Below are 17034 nucleotides of genomic sequence, written 5' to 3' on the forward strand. Positions count from 1 at the left end.
TTCATGAAAGAGTCACAAGCTGTGTTTGATATCCACGCTTCCAGAACAGACACAGTTCCTAGACCTGTACAAACTGTCAGTCTCCACAGCGTGACTATAGGGCATCCTCAGTCAACACTGCTCACATCAAGTGCTCTTCCAAGCAGCTGCTCCTGGTGTTTCTAGCCTGAGCCAGGCTGTAATGTGTGTAATTCAATGTCTCCCTAAGCAGGATGTGGTTTCCATAGGGGGTTAATATTTTTCATTTCCATTTTAAATTTACTAGATATCAATGGTGCATCACCCACCTCTAGAGGGAGAAAGATACTCCTTTCATAAAGCTTCGCACTGGAAATACATATTACTACTACTAAAGTAAAAGTGTTAGTTGTTATTTTCACACAATTACATTTGCGTTCATTCAAAAATTCTCTCTGTTCTTTGCCTCCCAACAGCCTGCATGGCTTTGTGCTGCCCCTTGAGCTAGAACAGAATTAAAGCGTAGCATGTTATGCCTGCCAAGTTAGTACCCTGTGTGTGTAATGTAAATTGGAATGTTGTTTGTCTATGGATAGTCTAAATTCTGCCGTTAAGTATACAAGGTTTTATTTTTGCTTATCTAAAAATATACTTCACCCAAGGAATGTATAACGTTCATCAGTTGCATTTGATTTATCTAATGCTCTTTCTGTTTCACAGTGACGAGGCAGCAAGGTTCTATTCCAGCTTTTCACTATACTATAAATAGATTGTTGAAAAAGTTCAGTTTTGTTTTAGTTTTTATCTTGTCCTCCAAAAAAATCAATCTTTAAACCTGCCATGATTCTGTTGCTTGCAACATCTCTTAAGAATTTAAGGCGAGGTTGGGTATGTGGGGGGGGTTGTTTTACATAAGGTAGAATATGAGCTCTCAAGCAACTAAGCATCATGCACCTATCCAACTATTTGGACCTTAGCTTATAAATCTTTATTACATTTCAAATCATTTCATTTCAGCCACAGCGCCCTGTGCTTGCTCATGAAAACATACACACTGGGGGGGAACCGTAAGTATACTTCTTGTCTACTAAACCAAAACCTAACTTTTAAGCAATAGCCAGCACATCTTCAAATAATTTGTTAACCTGCCAAGTACAATTATGAAGGGATTTCAGAAATGTCCAGATAACCACATGATGTAGGAAGGTAGCCAAGATGGTCCCAGAGGGCAAAGCCCAAGTTGTATAATTTACATCAAAATAAGGCAGACATGTCATCTTGCTGCTCTCTATCAATTATACTTAAAAGGGATAAGAATTTTGTAGAACTGAAGTTTGACTTATTCTGTTGTTGCTCTCTCCCTTGTTACATCTCAGCAGAATCCCAGTTAAAGACTTAGCATTAATCCAACTCATCTGCTCTACTGACAACACAGATTCTTCAGAAACAGTTCTGAATGTTAACGGAGAGAAAAAATAACTTGATAATGTTATTCACAGGAATGCAGGATCAGGCTTTTTGCTAGTATTTACATATGCAACTTAGAAGTTAGAAACGAAACTGGAAAACCTAGAGCTCAGGTTGTATTTTCACAAACAATGTAAGAACTCAAGATAAAGCATGTAAGACTGTTTCAGTTCTGACTATAGAATCCAAGTTCAATGCAAGATTCTTTTGAATTACTCTTTTTTTAATCCTGCTCCACTGATCATTGAAAGTAGTAGCCCTTCTTCCTCTAGCGTCAGAGAGCTTTGGAAGAAGTCCTATTAGATGAATTCTCCTAAGTGTAATTAAGGCTTAGCATCTAAGAATATTTAATGGTTAAACTGAAGAAACGACAAGAAAAGAGGAGGAAACAGTTACCAAATACCAAGACCACATATAATGTATAATGAAAATTGGGTATTCTGCTTTCAGTCTCACTGAACCCATTTTTCTCAAGCTTTTGTTAGAATTCTTGAGTGTACTGAAGAACCTCTCTCTGTATTGCAAACAATAATTATCTAATTAATTTTGTTAAATGTAATTTTAGTAGATCATGACTAAAGTCACTCAATCCTAAAATAACAAACAAATTTAAATTGTAAAGCAACTGTTGTCTTGAATATGTATTCTGTCAGTATTTACATAGTAGTTTTTGTATTTAAAAAAAATCCTAGATTAGCAAAGAGTGAATGAAATGACTACAAAAGGAGTTTTTGAAATGGATTAGCTAAAAATTATTAAAACCAGATTTCTGAAGTATGAAGAGTGCTAATTAGGAGGTTTTTGTTACTGTATTTGATTAAGTAATTGGCTTGAATCCTATTCATGACACAGTCCATCTGCAATTCCTGTATCTTTGGGAGCTGTATTTAATCATTTTTGGAATATCATCATAGCTCTGCTTTCCTGGAATAGTGATAACCATGACAGAAAACAGTATTACCATTTAATTTTTGCACAGATTGTTCTTATTTGCCCTAGGCAAATTATCAAAGGTAATTGGTTAAATGACCGTCCTGTTTCATTTGGTTAGTATGATTAAAGTACAAGTTCAGACTTTTCAGATATGGAGAGGGAACTGCCAGTCATGAGAAACTAAGTTAAAAATAACTTTCTTGGAACATTGCCTTTTGTTTCTCCAAATCAGCACTGTGAAAAATAAGTATGCTTTATTCAAGAAGACCATCATTACACCAAGCCTAGCACCTTACTATATATATGATTTTCAAATGGTATTTTTCAGGAACAGGAATTTTTTACTGAATTAAGTCTCATTTAAGCCATGGAGGGGAAAAAAAAAAAAAAAGGAAAAAAAAAACTTTTTCCACTAGCTCTGTTATCATTCAGGCATTTTCTGTAGGAACACATCAAAGGGGGAGTTACTGTGTTTTTACTGGGGAGAGGAAAAGCAGCGATGTTCAGTTTCAGCCAGTGAACTGTTGCTAAGGGGAAAAAATGGGCATCACGAGGATGATGCTTTGTTTCAGCATTGGGAAATCAGAACTCTTTCCCTTCTATAATTCCTGCAGTCGTACCCTGCTCCTTTACATGCAGAGCCATTGCTGTGCACAGATGGTTAGGAAGCAGGCAGATTCCAGCTCTGCGGGGCTCATGGGCTTCTGCTGCAATCTTCCCACGGGCTGTCTGGCTAAGCACCCGCAGCTGCCCCCGCTAGGAGTTTATTGCTGTTCTTTCAGTTCCAAGAAACTCAATTAAAAGCTGACGAGAAATGAAAAATAAGAAACGTCCCAGTCTCGTAGCTCTTTCCAATTATCCACCTCACATCCTTTGAACTGCAGCCCGTGGCAGAGGGGAGGGTCTGAACAGTGCTTTAATTTCCATCCTTGCGTCTCCCAGTTGGACTCAAGACACTCCCTCACTCTCTGAAATTTGTGTTTTTAAGAACTCAAGAAGTTCCTCTATATAGCCTTGCCCTCAACCTGTTTTTGGTTGGAGTCTTGGATACTTCACCGTCTTTCACGTATGACTGCCCCTACCCATTCTTCTTCCTTTTAGCTCCCTTCTGAAGGAAGGCATTGCTCACAGATATTTTTTCCTCTACCACTTCTCCCATTGTAATCTTTTTTTTTTTTTTTTTTTAATTACTTGTCCAGCTTTGAGGCTGTTGTGACAGTTGGGCATTTTCAAGGCAGGCCCAGAGACCTCTATACCCACGAGGTATATGGGCAAACACTAAACTTGCAACTGACCAGGTACCTCGGAGGTACCTGTCAGTGTGGTACCTGTTTCTTCTCATTTCACCGGCCCAGCTTCCCTCCTTTTCCATTCACTACCTCTGCGTACCATTCAGGTGCCCTTCCCAGAATTTTTTTTTCTCACTTTCACTACCATACCTCCTCTTCCTTTAGTACAGAAGCCTTTTGGAAGACCATCCCCTTCAGCCCTGTAGGTAAACAGGTAACATTTTGACCTGTTCCTACTTTAGCATGACAGAGGAAAAACCACAGGCTAGCAAAGGCTGTCCCACCAGCGAGAGGGCAGCTCTAGGAAAGCGGGCCTGAAGGGAGGCCCAAATGCAGAAGCTGCTCTCAGTACTCAAGGTGCACGCTATTGCCTCAGATAAGGTAGGGTGTTTGCTGTAATAAGGACCTAGCCCTGATGTCCTCCACCAGGCAAAAGAAACCCTTTTCCCCTGTGCCTGAAGGGCGTGTTACTTATGAGTTAATGTTTAAACCAGCTTCTTTAACAAAGGTGCAAAGAGCTCTTTCTTCTTTTTAAAATGCATCGTTTGTCCTATTTAAGGTTTCAGGCTCTATATAACTATACTCCTAGGAACGAAGATGAATTGGAGCTCAGAGAGGGAGATGTCATTGATGTGATGGAAAAATGTGATGATGGATGGTTTGTGGGTACGTTTTAATTTGTTTCCTTTTTCATTTACTTTTTATTCCTGAACTCTGCCGCCCTGTTTGTTTGGTGTCTCATAAACTGATTAATTTTGGTATGCAACGTAACAAACCTAAACCTGACTTTATCTGGAGAAATCTCCACCAAAATCCTCTGAAATTAATGGGTGATTTTTCACTTGTGTACTTCGGATTTGGTGACACAAATGGACATGTGCCTCCAGTTTGTTGTACAGCGCTGTTGTCACTCCCACATGACACAAAGTGGGGCGTGTATTACTTCTCTCTTCATAAAAAAAAAAATGATAATTTACAACTTGCATGAATACCACTACAGAATTGGCTGTTTGTGAGAACCAACTATTACTGAACAAACAGATTTCATACCTAGGTCTAGACAAGGTGGCTTAATCATTGCATAAACCCTCATGCACACAGCGGCTAACTTCTTTATCATCTTACTAGTCCTCAGCATTTCAAAAATCCAAATTATTTAATTGCAAACAATTGACGTTGTTTAAATTAAATGACTTCTACGTATCAAGCCAAAATTTCAGCACATTGGATTTAGCACAGATTTTAATCAGGCTATTCAATCAAATATGCCCCTTTCTTTGCTTTTTCTTCCCTGCAGTTATAATTTGTTAAAATTCACAACTCACAAGTGAAATTCAAAACAATGTAATTGGACTGTAAAGAACAGTAGATATGTTTGTGAAATGTTAACCAAAAATTTAAAGGCCATGCTTACACAGTGATTTCCTGTTCTTATTCCCATCTTTTATCTATTGCTTCTAATTTCAGGAACCTCAAGAAGAACCAAATTCTTTGGTACTTTCCCTGGAAACTATGTCAAGAGGCTGTGAATTTTTTTTCCTGCTTATTTATGCTGCATCTCTGCAACACATCTGCATAAAGCTGCTAGAAAACATGCTACACTGGCCTTCTGTTTTCTTGCTTGCAGTCTCAAAGAGGCCACCCAGTTCATCCTCATCCCATCCCATCCACCAAACCGTTCCAGCAGTATTACAGCAACGACTGCAGTCTGAATAACTAAGCTTTTCTGAAGCAAGAGGAATCGGTTCAACATTTAAGTACTCCCTGCTTTAAAAAGTCTTTTCATTTGAAACGCAATAGGAAAAGCCTGGTGACGGGTACACAGACGAATGGCCATGGGAGGGGTGCAGGGAAAGTGAGAAATTCATTTGAGACATTTGTGGTATGAAATGCCATGGAAAATACGAAATTTCAGCATGCACATACAACAGAGGGGAAGTTGCTGTTTACAACTTAAAAAAAAAAGTTTTGAGTTTCCACGTTCTTGTTAGCTTGGCAGCATTTGTTGCTTTCACTTTGCCGTACCACAGGTTTGCCTATTGTACTGGTTTACAATGACAAATTATAATATAGATTTTTTGCCTGCACTTGTATGTTGTAACATATGCACAGTGACTGTAAAATCTCAAGCAAGTGTAGTAAAAAACGGAAGAACTGCAAGTGTTCTGAAGGTGCAATGGTATTGGATAAACTCTTTTTTACCCTGTTAAATCTATAGTGTTTTCTGTTATAAGGTAAGAAGTGCAAGATATGTAAAACCTCGGGAAACAGGATTTCATGAAGAGACAATGATCTAAGCATAGACAATAATAACCTGCTAATGATGTCTGACATTAAATGGTTGTAATCAAAGTGTCGTAATAGTCAGCAACATGAAATTTGAGAGGTTAGTGTTTTTATGTATCACAGGAATTTTAAGAAGAAGAAAGTAAACAGTGTTAGTGCAAAGGATTTTTTTTTCTCTAACATAGCCACCTAAAAATATTCACAAGTATCATGTACTGATTTATTTCACTATATATATATATAAATATATAAATATCTATGTTAACAAAACCTGAGTTACACATTCTTTTTTAGGGATTTAGTACAGAAAAAAAATCACAACTATTAAAACTGATACATTTTAGAGTTTTGTTGATTTTTTTTTTCCTGAATGAAATAAGTATTTGAAAACACACAATTTTCCGTAAGCAAAGGTAAGCATAAATAGCGTATGAAATTAAGTCACAGGATGATAATGACTATGGCTTTATAAAAAATAATAATAATAAAATCAGATTTGGTTTCTTCAGCACCTTAATAGATGGCAAAAGCTTCTACTGTGTTTCTCATGGGTATAGGATTGAAATTATCAACATGTATGTAGTCTCTGTAGCATTTTGTACATATGTTTGCCTTTTTGTACAGAGCCATTTGGTTGTTGATTTAAAAGAAAAAAATTAAGTTCCTCATTTGATCTTTGCCCTCTTCACATACAGAAGATTTCAATGCATTTTTCTTTTCTTGCTCTATTTACCATAAGCACATCTGGATAGTGCAATTCTGTAAGATAGCATTTTATGCAAAACTTTACTAATTAAAATATGGTTTACCAGCCAAATCTAAATGTACATATGTCTTTATTACTGAGAAATGTCATTAAGACAAAGGTAAAGAAACATCTTTGTGCAGCATACCTTTATTATTGCAGATTTCATGGCAAAAGCTTTATATTTCAGAGGCTTTCAATTTTAAACTAGATCTGCATGCAGCTTTGCTGTGAGATTAATACCTATCTTTGATGCCATTTATGATTAAAGACTTAAACATCTGTTGCCTGTGATATTTAAAAAGTACTGTTTCTACTCTGTATCTGATTTTAGAAAAATACAGGTTTTTCATACCTGGCTTTCAGGTAACTGACTTTGAATTCCTACAAGCAAAAGGTCTCTGTGTTTGTTTTTTTTTTTTTTCTTGAATAGACTTCTAATAAATTTTGCTTGGAGTAAAAGACTGTTTCCCCCCATCATTTCTCACAGTGTGTATAGTGTGTATGACATACTACTGAAATGTTACAAAACTCTTCAGGCTTGTATACAAATAGTCAATTTGTCCTTGTACTGAGATTTTTTTCCCCACCACCAAGTGCACACAGGTTATATATATGGGCAACTAGTGTTGTCCACACTGTTCGCTGTCAGTCCACTTTAGCATCATCCCTAAAACTCTTGAACCCAAAAGCAACACTCTGGGCTTTTTGGTTTTTTGACAATGCTAATCAGAGGTAATTCTTCTGTTGCCAGAGCTAGCTTTCACTCCTGAAGCACAGCAGTGAAATACACAACGGGTGCCCTGTGTATCCAGCAGAAGTTCCCACACCCTAAGCCTTTCCTTAAGAGCAAAACAAGAACTCTGTGCTGGTGCAGCCTCACCTCAAGTACTGTGTAGTTTTGGGCCCCACAATTAGAAGAACAAACTGTTAGTGTCCAAAGGAGAGCTATGAAGATGGTGAAGGGCCTAGAGGGCAAGATCTGTGAGGAGTGGCTGAGGCCCCTTGGTTTGTTCAGCCCAGAGCAGAGCAGGCTGAGGGGAGGCCTCATGGCGGCCTGCAGCTCCCTCAGGAGGGGAGCGGAGGGGCAGGCGCTGAGCTCTGCTCTCTGGGGACAGCGACAGGACCCGAGGGCACGGCATGGAGCTGGGACAGGGGAGGGTCAGGCTGGGGGTTAGGGAAAGGGTCTGCACCCAGAGGGTGGTTGGGCACTGGGCAGTGGTCACAGCACCAAGCCTGACAGAGTTCAAGAAGTGTTTGGGCAATGATCTCAAACACATGGTCTGATTTTTCAGTGTTTTTATGTGGAGCCAGGGGTTGGACTCAATGACCCTTGTAGATCCCTTCCAACTCAGATATTCAATGATCCCATGAACTCCTCTGTAGTGACAGCACAGCATTAAGATTTAAGAACATACAGGTTTGGGGGAACCTCTTACGCTTGGGGCTCTGCCTGCAACACTGAACTTTCCCAAATTAATACGTCTGTTCAAACAGCAAGGTTTTCTTTGCCAAAGACAAAACACATAAAGAAGTAGAGCATGCAGGCAGCAGCCTTTCTTTCCCTGAGCAGTCATGCAGCTATCAGCGGTGCCTCAGGTAGCGCCTTGGTACTGCTTCTCCAGCTCACACTGGCCTCCGCTGCTGGCTGGTTTCCTCCCAGCTGTGCTGGGCTTCTACCTCTGAAGAACACAGCAGAACAGCAAGCTGCATCCTGACACAAACGACCTATTTCTTCAGGCCTGACATACATGGTTTTGTCTTTCCACTAGCTAGGCTGTTAAAGCACCAGCACAGGAACTCCTTCATCAGCACAAACACTGCCTCTGCTGGGAGTGATTTCAACCTGGCCAAGGCCTTATTTAGCTAGAACTATTACCTCTGAGGTAAACATACCCTTGCAGTGCTGGGTTAGCTTAAACCCACTGCATGTGTGTCTTCTTACAGCTCTATAAACTAATAGTGTATTGATTATACAAGCAAATGTCATGTAGTTTGTCCTTTTCTCACTGTGTGAATCACTGTAGGCTGTCACTGAAGCACCGCCTTGCACCATAGACCTGTACAAACTAAGGAGTAGCAAATACTGTGCTTTAACAAAGTGGTTTTGTTAGGTTTTGTTTGATTTCCTGGAAAAGGTAGCCTAATATTAAGTAAAGGCAGGAAGCACAAAAACTGGTTGGTAAAGTCACAGTAATTCTTACAGACGTCCTATCACTCCCACTCCCCCCCCAAAAAACAATCACAGAATCACAGAATCACAGAATTTCTAGGTTGGAAGAGACCTCAAGATCATCGAGTCCAACCTCTGACCTAACGCTAACAGTCCCCACTAAACCATATCCCTAAGCTCTACATCTAAACGTCTGGGAAGCAGTTCTGAAAGCTAAAGGAGTCCAGACAGGCTATACCTTCTTAAACAGTGTAAATACACAGAGAATTTCTGAATGGTTAAGGGTCTGAGTGGCTAACGATTGAGGTAGCATCCTCTTTGCTGATGAAATGTAATAAGAAAGGAAGAAAAAGGGAATAGATAAATCATTGTAATAAGAATACCAAGTCATCGACACCAGGGAAAACCGGTAGTGTTAATGTTTTAGTCAGAAAGTGTAAACTGACAAAAAATTAAAGGACAACACATGGATTTCTGCACAGCTGTGCTGCCTTAGGGACACATAGGTCACGTAACTAGAGCTTCCCCAAGAAGCAACAGATTGCTTTGCCTACCCTTTAGCAAGCAGTCCGTCTGCTGTTCATCACCTCAACGGGAGGCAAAGGCCACTTCAAAACAAAACCAACCACCGCCACAAGACACCAACAAACCAGGGAGAGCAATGCACAAGCATTTCAAGGTAATGATATACCCCAGCCTGAGCGAAGGGTCACCCCCGCAGTTTTAACATTCTGTTGCCTGTGCCAAGCGGAGCACGTCGTCGTTCTGCAACGCCTGGCATTTACTAGCTGACTTTTAACTGCTGATGAACAGAACCGTGGCAGGAACACAAGGTGCTTCCTGTAGGTTCGAGAAAGCAATGCACGAGCTAACATGAAGCTAGAATTATGAAGTAAGCAGCTCTAGAAGGACCTCAAGTCATTGCTAAGTATATTCACCATGTAACTATAAATGTTGTAAGGGAGACCCTGGCTTTGCTCCAGCTAACAGCAAACTCCATTGAAGTCAATAGATCCTGAATTTTCCTCAAGACTGTATGGGTAATACAATTTCTATGTTAGTTTGGAAAGAAAATTGCACAAGAAAGGAGCACTGAAGCAACTGAATGTCTAGTTTGTGTTGGTTTTGTTATATCAAAAACTATGAGTACTGGCAGAGATCAGAAACCCCTTCTGTAACTGCCCCCACTACAGGGCACAGCAGACAGTAGGAACCCTTCTCTAGTATCTAATTGGCAAGTTAACCTGGAGTCAAATTTTACGTGCCTCCAAAGCTGCAACAGCACGTTTAATAATTGAATTATTGGCCCTTTCAATATGTTTATACAGCATAATCCCTTGCTACATCCAGTAAGTATCAATCAGATCCAAACTTGAATCCACGCATTTTACAGAGCCAGTAGTTGCCAGACTGATAGGTAGCAATTGGTGCCTCATCCACATACGGTAAACAGGGGAGATATCTAAGAAGGTTTTCAGATCTACAGGTATCAAACACCATGCTATTTATTTGACTGGATGCAAAAAGAAATGCTTTTTAGTTTTATCAGCCCCAATTAGTGTGATCGTTAAGTCTTTAAGTCCTAGCCAAAATTGACCGGTAGTATTTATCATTCTCGTCATTATAGTGAAATCACATTCCTTTGAAAATTACTGGTATTTTTTCTATTTATCTACCCAGAATATGATAACATTCACTGAAAGGGAAACAGAAAACTGAATGAAATCCTGCTTGCACGTCTTTGATTCAGAAGCTACTTAGGCCAAAGAAAGCAATGCTGGTGACATGGTCTCTTACTCATGTATTTTTGTCACTCCAAAACAGAAAAAGAAAAACAGAAGTTTCCAGGTTAATGTGCAGTGATGAAACCATGGAAGAGCCTGAAAAATACTGCAGGTGTGATTTTTGGTTTAATCTTGTTGGTTAATATTGGGCACTTTAATACTTTAGCAGCTCTGCACCCATAAATCCCAATTCCTGTTTCATTTGCATCAATATGAACGCCATATATAAAATAAAGCACTATAGAATTGTGCCTTCTAGTATTGTATTTAAATTCTGCTTCTTTAAGAGTCATAGGGAAGGAGCAAAGCTCTGTAATGCACTATTTAATATTACCAGAAAGTAGAAAGCATGCGTGCTAAAATAGCTCTAATGCCAAGCAGCCCTTGCACAGGGACGTCACATCTAATTGCAGAGCTAGTGCATGGAGGGTTCCGCTGCAGCAGTGCCATTACATCACAAGTGACACCACAGCGGGAAGAAGGAGGAAAAAAAAAAAAAAGTGTTGACTGACGACCAGAAATGCGTTGCTAGGTTTATCCTCAGAAGAGATGCTCAGCAATTTGTTTCCTGCTGCCAACATGAATAAACTTTGAAGCCATGATTTCATCACCCACATGCATGCATAGCACAGCAATCCTCCTACATTTTCCATCCATCAGAAGAAAAAAAAAAAAAAGTGATCCACTTTAAAAAATAACCCAGAAATAATGTCATTATTTCTGTTTCCACCAGTGAAGAATTACCACAGTTGCACGCAGTGACTCTTGATACTTTACCCCCACCAGGACTGAGCTGAGCGTGCAGCTGAAACCAGCTCTGCGGGCATGAAGCACTGGGGGCCCAAACACATCGTTCTAGGGGGGGGACACATGGCAGCAGCAATTTGCCAGATAAACCCAGAGCATGCAGTGCCCCAGCTCATGCTTCCCAGCTCCCGGTCTGGGGTTATCGCTCGCAACTGTAACGTGAAACATGTACAAGTACTGCCTTGGCTCAGGACCTGCTAAAGGCTTTTCTTACAGCACCACTGATTCATCTGTTATAGATAGGTGTTTTTCTACATGTAACGGGAAATACTTGAACAGGTGAGCATCAGCCCTTCCCCCCTTAAACCACAGAAGAGAACAAATTAACGCGTTCAAAATGCCTAAGGTAGTAGAGGGCAACACGTACATGCCATTGAAGAGCTCTGTGCACTATTTATAGATGCTCTTCACCTGCTACCGGCAGAGCCAGCTCTGAGGTATAAGGCTCAAAGCAACACTACACACAGTCTGAAGTACTGAAGTCATATCCCACTGAGACCATAGGAAAACATCTAGGACTCAAAAAAAAGAAAAAAATCAAAAGCCACACATCTTGCTAGCCACCAACCAATCCACACCTATGTTCTGAAGCAAGCAGACTGCTGAAGAGGGGTTCAAGATTTTTGCACCTATAATTTAAGTCAAAGGGAGCTCTAAAAAGCAATGGTCAGAAAAAAGTATTAGCCTGAGTCTATGTCAGCATCCAATAATAATTTCTGATCATTACATTTTTAATTTTAAAACCAATGGGTTTTAAGCTGTTAAAAAAGCCTGACTTTCTAGTAGCAAAAATCACTGATACATGGCAGCACCTTAAAGCACTGCTTTCTATCCAAGCTCTCTTCATTTTTTGCAACATGCTCTTTCTTTGCTCCCCTATCTCTTTGCATGGCCACAAACCAAGCAGTTTGAGCCAGGATTCAGCCCCCTGCAGCTCACCTGTCCTTTAAGGTCTGAACCTTGGTCCTTTAAGGTCTGAACCATCACTTTAATACAGATGAAAGTCACTAGATTAAGCTCTGCCACTCACAGATATTTTCACAGGCACATGCTGTACCTCAGGTAACCTGCATTGCTCAAACATCTGTGCCTCTAAGTATGCCTTGGGGGGGAAGAAAAAACACCCAAAAGGAGGATGGCGGGGTGATTACCCATGGAAAAAGAGCAGTCCATTTGGGAAGCAGAGGCAGACAAGAGCAGGGAAAGCTGCTGGAAGCCCTGCAGATCGGATACATGGCCTAGTTAACGTAGTGCGTCTCAGCCACTTCCTTCACCACACGTACCCAGCGCCTCCACCAACGATCTTGCCCAGGAAAGCCTTAGAAAGGCAACTGTTGAAGTCAGATCAGGCTAGACAGCTAAGACAGTGAGACCAACAGGGGAAGACAAACTGCTGTAGCGACTTCAACAGAAGGCAACCCGACTGAGATCCTCCAGGCTCGGCAGGCCTCCTACTGCCCACTCGGAAGGGCATCAGCCACTATCCCTTCTGTTCTCCCACTCCTCCTCTTCCTATTGACCCCAAGAGGATTGCTGAAGGAAAAACAGCAAGGCATGGAAGGAGGAGACGTTTTACAACTGGAAGACACAAAAAATCTGTTTTAACCCATTCAAGGGGTTACACTCTACCTCTTACATCACCTAATCCAGACAGCTAAGGGCACTACCTGCAGCATGCTATCATACAGTCATCTACGTTGGAAGAGACCTTCAGGATCATCATTAAACCATTAACCTGACCAAGCAGCTTGGTCATCGTTACCTAAAACCCAAAACTTCCACAGATGGAAGATGCCTCCTGCAGCAGGCCATAAAATACAGGCTAACTAACACCTTATGCAGCACATGATTAATGTTGGTTAGGAGGTGCTGAGGTAAAACATCCTGATGTTCTCTCACATGGGAAGACTTTGGCAAGTCATTTTTAAGGTCTGGAAAATGCAAAACAGAAATTGCTGAGATGTGACTGGCAGGCAAGAAGAAAATCCAACCTCCAGGGACACTTTGTGTTTTTGAGTTTCCTGAACTTTGATATTTTTTATTGGGAGGGGGGAAGGATTGTGAGGAAGAAGGGATTTACTTGCGTTTCAAGGCACTTGCTCTACATGCTGATTTACCTGTCTTCACAATGTAGAGAGAGAATTTCCCTTCAAGGGTAATCCCTACTGAAAGATTACCCTCAATTTTTGTCCTGGATTTCTACACTACTAGAAAACTTCAAGAGCTAAAGTTCTCAACTACAGTATGAATCTTAACTCCACACATGCCAGAGTACAGCAATAGGAGATGTATAAATGCTAGTTTAAAGTCTCTGTGTTTGCGTGTATACGCCCGACAGTTTCCACAGTAGCCATTTCAGACACAGTAATTACTCTTCAATAAGAAGAATAAGAATATGAAGAGTTTGTCATAGCTATGTTTCTGTTAGGTTTGCCCCCAATACAGTTTAATCCTCTCTCACAATAAAGCCATTTTTTTCAACCATTTTCTGAAAGCTGTACACTTTCTCCTAAATTTACTGAATAAAGGCAAGGAAAAAGGTACAACCACGGCAAGGTGTGAGAAGCATAATTAATTACACTCATTTGGTATTTTCTCTTGCTGTTAAGAAACTTATGTCTGTGCACGAGTTAATGGTGTCCTTTCAATGTGCAGAAATAAACCAAGATTAAAACTAGGAAAAGAGTTCACGTATAAGCTTAATTTTAGCATTAAGCCTGAGTAAGAGCAGCACACGTCAGGACTGTAGGATCCAGCTTTGTGGCTAGCTACAATCTGAGGCTGCTGATCTCTGGCTCCCGTCCCACCTCATACTTAAAACTGAGTGCCGTATTTGTCTTTCAGCTGTTGCTGTTTGTCATGACCCGGTAAACACGGCCAACTCTGCCATAGCAACTGCCGCTATAATGCTAAACCCAAGCCACAGGACGAAAGAAAAACAGATATAAAATACGGTAGTTTATGGAACATAAGATGACAATTGATTTTTTTTGTTTTTTTTTTTTTTTAATGCTGGTCTCTTAGAGAAAATATTTGGAGGGTTTGGCACTTGGACCCCAAAGAGCTGTATTGTTGTCCTTACTTGTGAGCTCATCAGTTGTTTGTGTACAAAATCTCATCTCTTGGGAGACCACAGACATATCAAAACTGGGAGAAAATTCAGAAGAAAATCAGGAGCCCCATACAGGATGGGCAGTTTTGCTCCCTGCCTTGCTTTTCTCTTCCATAAAGGCACTCTGTAGCTAGCAGCAGAATTTTTCAACCTGTTATTTACCACGGAGGCCATTCTGAATGTCTGAGGTAGGATAATACTTTAAAAAAAAATATAGGGAACAACTGAAAAAAAGGAAATCCGATTTAAAGATCATCTAGAGGAAGGCTATAACTAATGAATGAAGTACAAATCGCAGTCATACAGACATAGGCGTTTTCTTGTTTACCAAGAAATCACTGTTCTTTCCTTGACACTTCAGTTCTCATCTTTTTCCAGATATAAACTTTTACCAACAAAAATAAATCAGAAGGGGGAAAGCATACACAGGCTTGTTTCCACAGAGAGAAAATGCACAAACACACTTAGACACAGGCACTTGATCTTCATGGAAGTTGGCAGAAACCTCACCACTCCAAGGTTTCTCTTATTGTCCAGTAAGAACTAAAAGAAATATTTTATCAATCCCCTCAAAAAGTGTTTTTTCTTAGAGAAACACTGTTACCACCTCATGCCTGAGGGATTTCTCTAGTCAACACAAATTACACTGTAGATCTGTTCCTAGTCTTGAACCTTGCAAAGTTGTCTAGAATTTTTGTCCCATGAAGGGCTGCTGATCAGTCAGCTCCTTCTCAAGTAGCAGCACAGGCAATGTCCACACAAATATTCCTCTTCCTATAATTTGCTTTTTAATCTTGTTTAGTTAAGAAGTAGATGAGGGCTAATTCTGTTGGGCCTGTAGTTGCTCTTCTTTAAAGACCACACTTTTAAAATTACAGCATATATTCCTATGAGTTAGCCTAGCATAGCACAGCATCCTGTGCCCGATTTAGACTCTGCACACAGTAGGTCGCATACCATTACTGACACTAGGATAACAATGACAAAATGCACGTCCCCAAAAAAAAGGAAGTTGAGAAGATGCAACACCTTAGTAAGATGTTCCCAGCAGGAGCTGACTGGGTACATCTGAAATACTAGCAGACAACAGCCACTGAGGATCTACAACTAATGCCATTTCACAAACTAACAAACTACAGATTAACATACCCTGCTCCCAAAAAGCTAACGTTCCTTCTGTCACTTCTGTTGACTGTTCCCCTGCCTTTCATCACCATACTTCGCTCAGAAAGACAGCCACCCAGTCTTGTTTGCGTTGCCAATGCTTGGCTTGTGTCACGTAAGGCAGCACGAGACATACAGTTAGCTACCACTGGCATCCTGTTAAGTTGATTTTGGCCTACACGCAGGCACCCCTCCAGCTGTCAGCCCATGCACACCCCCCCCAAAAAAAAAAAAAAAAAAAGACATAACCATAGCCAACACTGCAGTCTTTGCCCTCTCAAGATGTTTGGGGTGAAGAAACTACCCCCGACTACTGCAAAAGGTCCCAGACAAACAGTAATAAGGCCCCCAAAAACATTCCCATCCACTTCTACCAGGGCCACAGGCAAGGCCCCAACACCAGGCTGTTAGCAGTGTACGGGAGTCACCGTGCACGCTGCCATGTGCATGCCTCCCTGTGGCCACTGCCAGAGAGGAGCCCAACTGAAGGGATCGCCACCAGCCATTAGGAACAGTCTAGTAGTAACTCGCGTTTTACCCCTATGGTTTAGAAAGAACAGGAGGGATACCTCTGCCATCCCTTTAACAAGGATGATAAGCTTCCCTCTGGAAAAATTAAGGAGGTCAGAGTTACCACGTAGGGGGGGAGGAAAGAACAAAAATGACATCTAAACTCAGACATACATAGAAATCAAGAAATGGGACTATTTTAGAAATAAAAAGTGAATCTTAAAGGTAGTATTGGGTTTCTTAAAAATTACGTTATGGTTCTCATTGATACATGTCATTACACACCTAATGAAGTATTTCAACTCTTTGCCCGAACGCAGCCCTATAATAAGTACCACGAATGGGATTTCATAAATCTAACAATTTTTATGTGCTATTTGTTCAGATTATGCTTAATGGCAAGCACATCAGATAGTTGTTTAGCAGCTACTTTATGGTGTTTAAGAAAAGTTATATATCTAATAGTCAGCATGAAGCATACTGGACTGATTTGCTGCACTGGCACGCAGCCCTGCTAACTTCTTTCCAACTTTACTCTTCTGGAATGAGCTCTTTCAGTTCCCAGTGCCAAAATAGGCTTTAACTTTAACCCAAGTAAGGGATCAGCTTGCCAAATTTGAAGGTGACGTTTGATGCTAGCTATTAAAGGGAGCAGAACCACCGATGACTGAATGAGCCGAAAGAAAAAAACAACTCCCTTCTCACAGTCGCCCTGCAGTCCCAGTGCTTAGGATTCTCCCCCAAAACTTCTGCTGGCTGTCAGCACAGAAGGACAAACCCTGTTCCATACACAACATCCTCACAGA

The 17034-nt window shown here is 40.7% G+C and overlaps 2 protein-coding genes across 56 annotated transcripts in view; one reads left to right on the plus strand and one right to left on the minus strand.

The window, feature by feature from the left end:
- Positions 1-7140, plus strand: part of SORBS2 (sorbin and SH3 domain containing 2) — a 154373-nt gene extending 147233 nt beyond the window's left edge. For 47 of the 49 annotated variants that reach the window (XM_072037190.1, XM_072037194.1, XM_072037192.1 and 44 more), the window contains 3 exons: positions 976-1025; positions 4207-4313; positions 5115-7140. In XM_072037190.1, the coding sequence (XP_071893291.1) occupies positions 976-1025; positions 4207-4313; positions 5115-5176 (219 nt within the window). In that variant the 3' untranslated portion in view covers positions 5177-7140. The remainder of the gene's footprint in view (positions 1-975; positions 1026-4206; positions 4314-5114) is intronic. The other 2 variants (XM_072037178.1, XM_072037201.1) reach the window with 1 other exon arrangement.
- CFAP96 (cilia and flagella associated protein 96) overlaps positions 1-17034 on the minus strand; it is a 90714-nt gene that overhangs the window by 15828 nt on the left and 57852 nt on the right. The gene's annotated exons all lie outside the window — the stretch shown is intronic.

Source organism: Anas platyrhynchos, chromosome 4 (assembly GCF_047663525.1).
Source record: "Anas platyrhynchos isolate ZD024472 breed Pekin duck chromosome 4, IASCAAS_PekinDuck_T2T, whole genome shotgun sequence".
Taxonomy (NCBI): domain Eukaryota; kingdom Metazoa; phylum Chordata; class Aves; order Anseriformes; family Anatidae; genus Anas; species Anas platyrhynchos.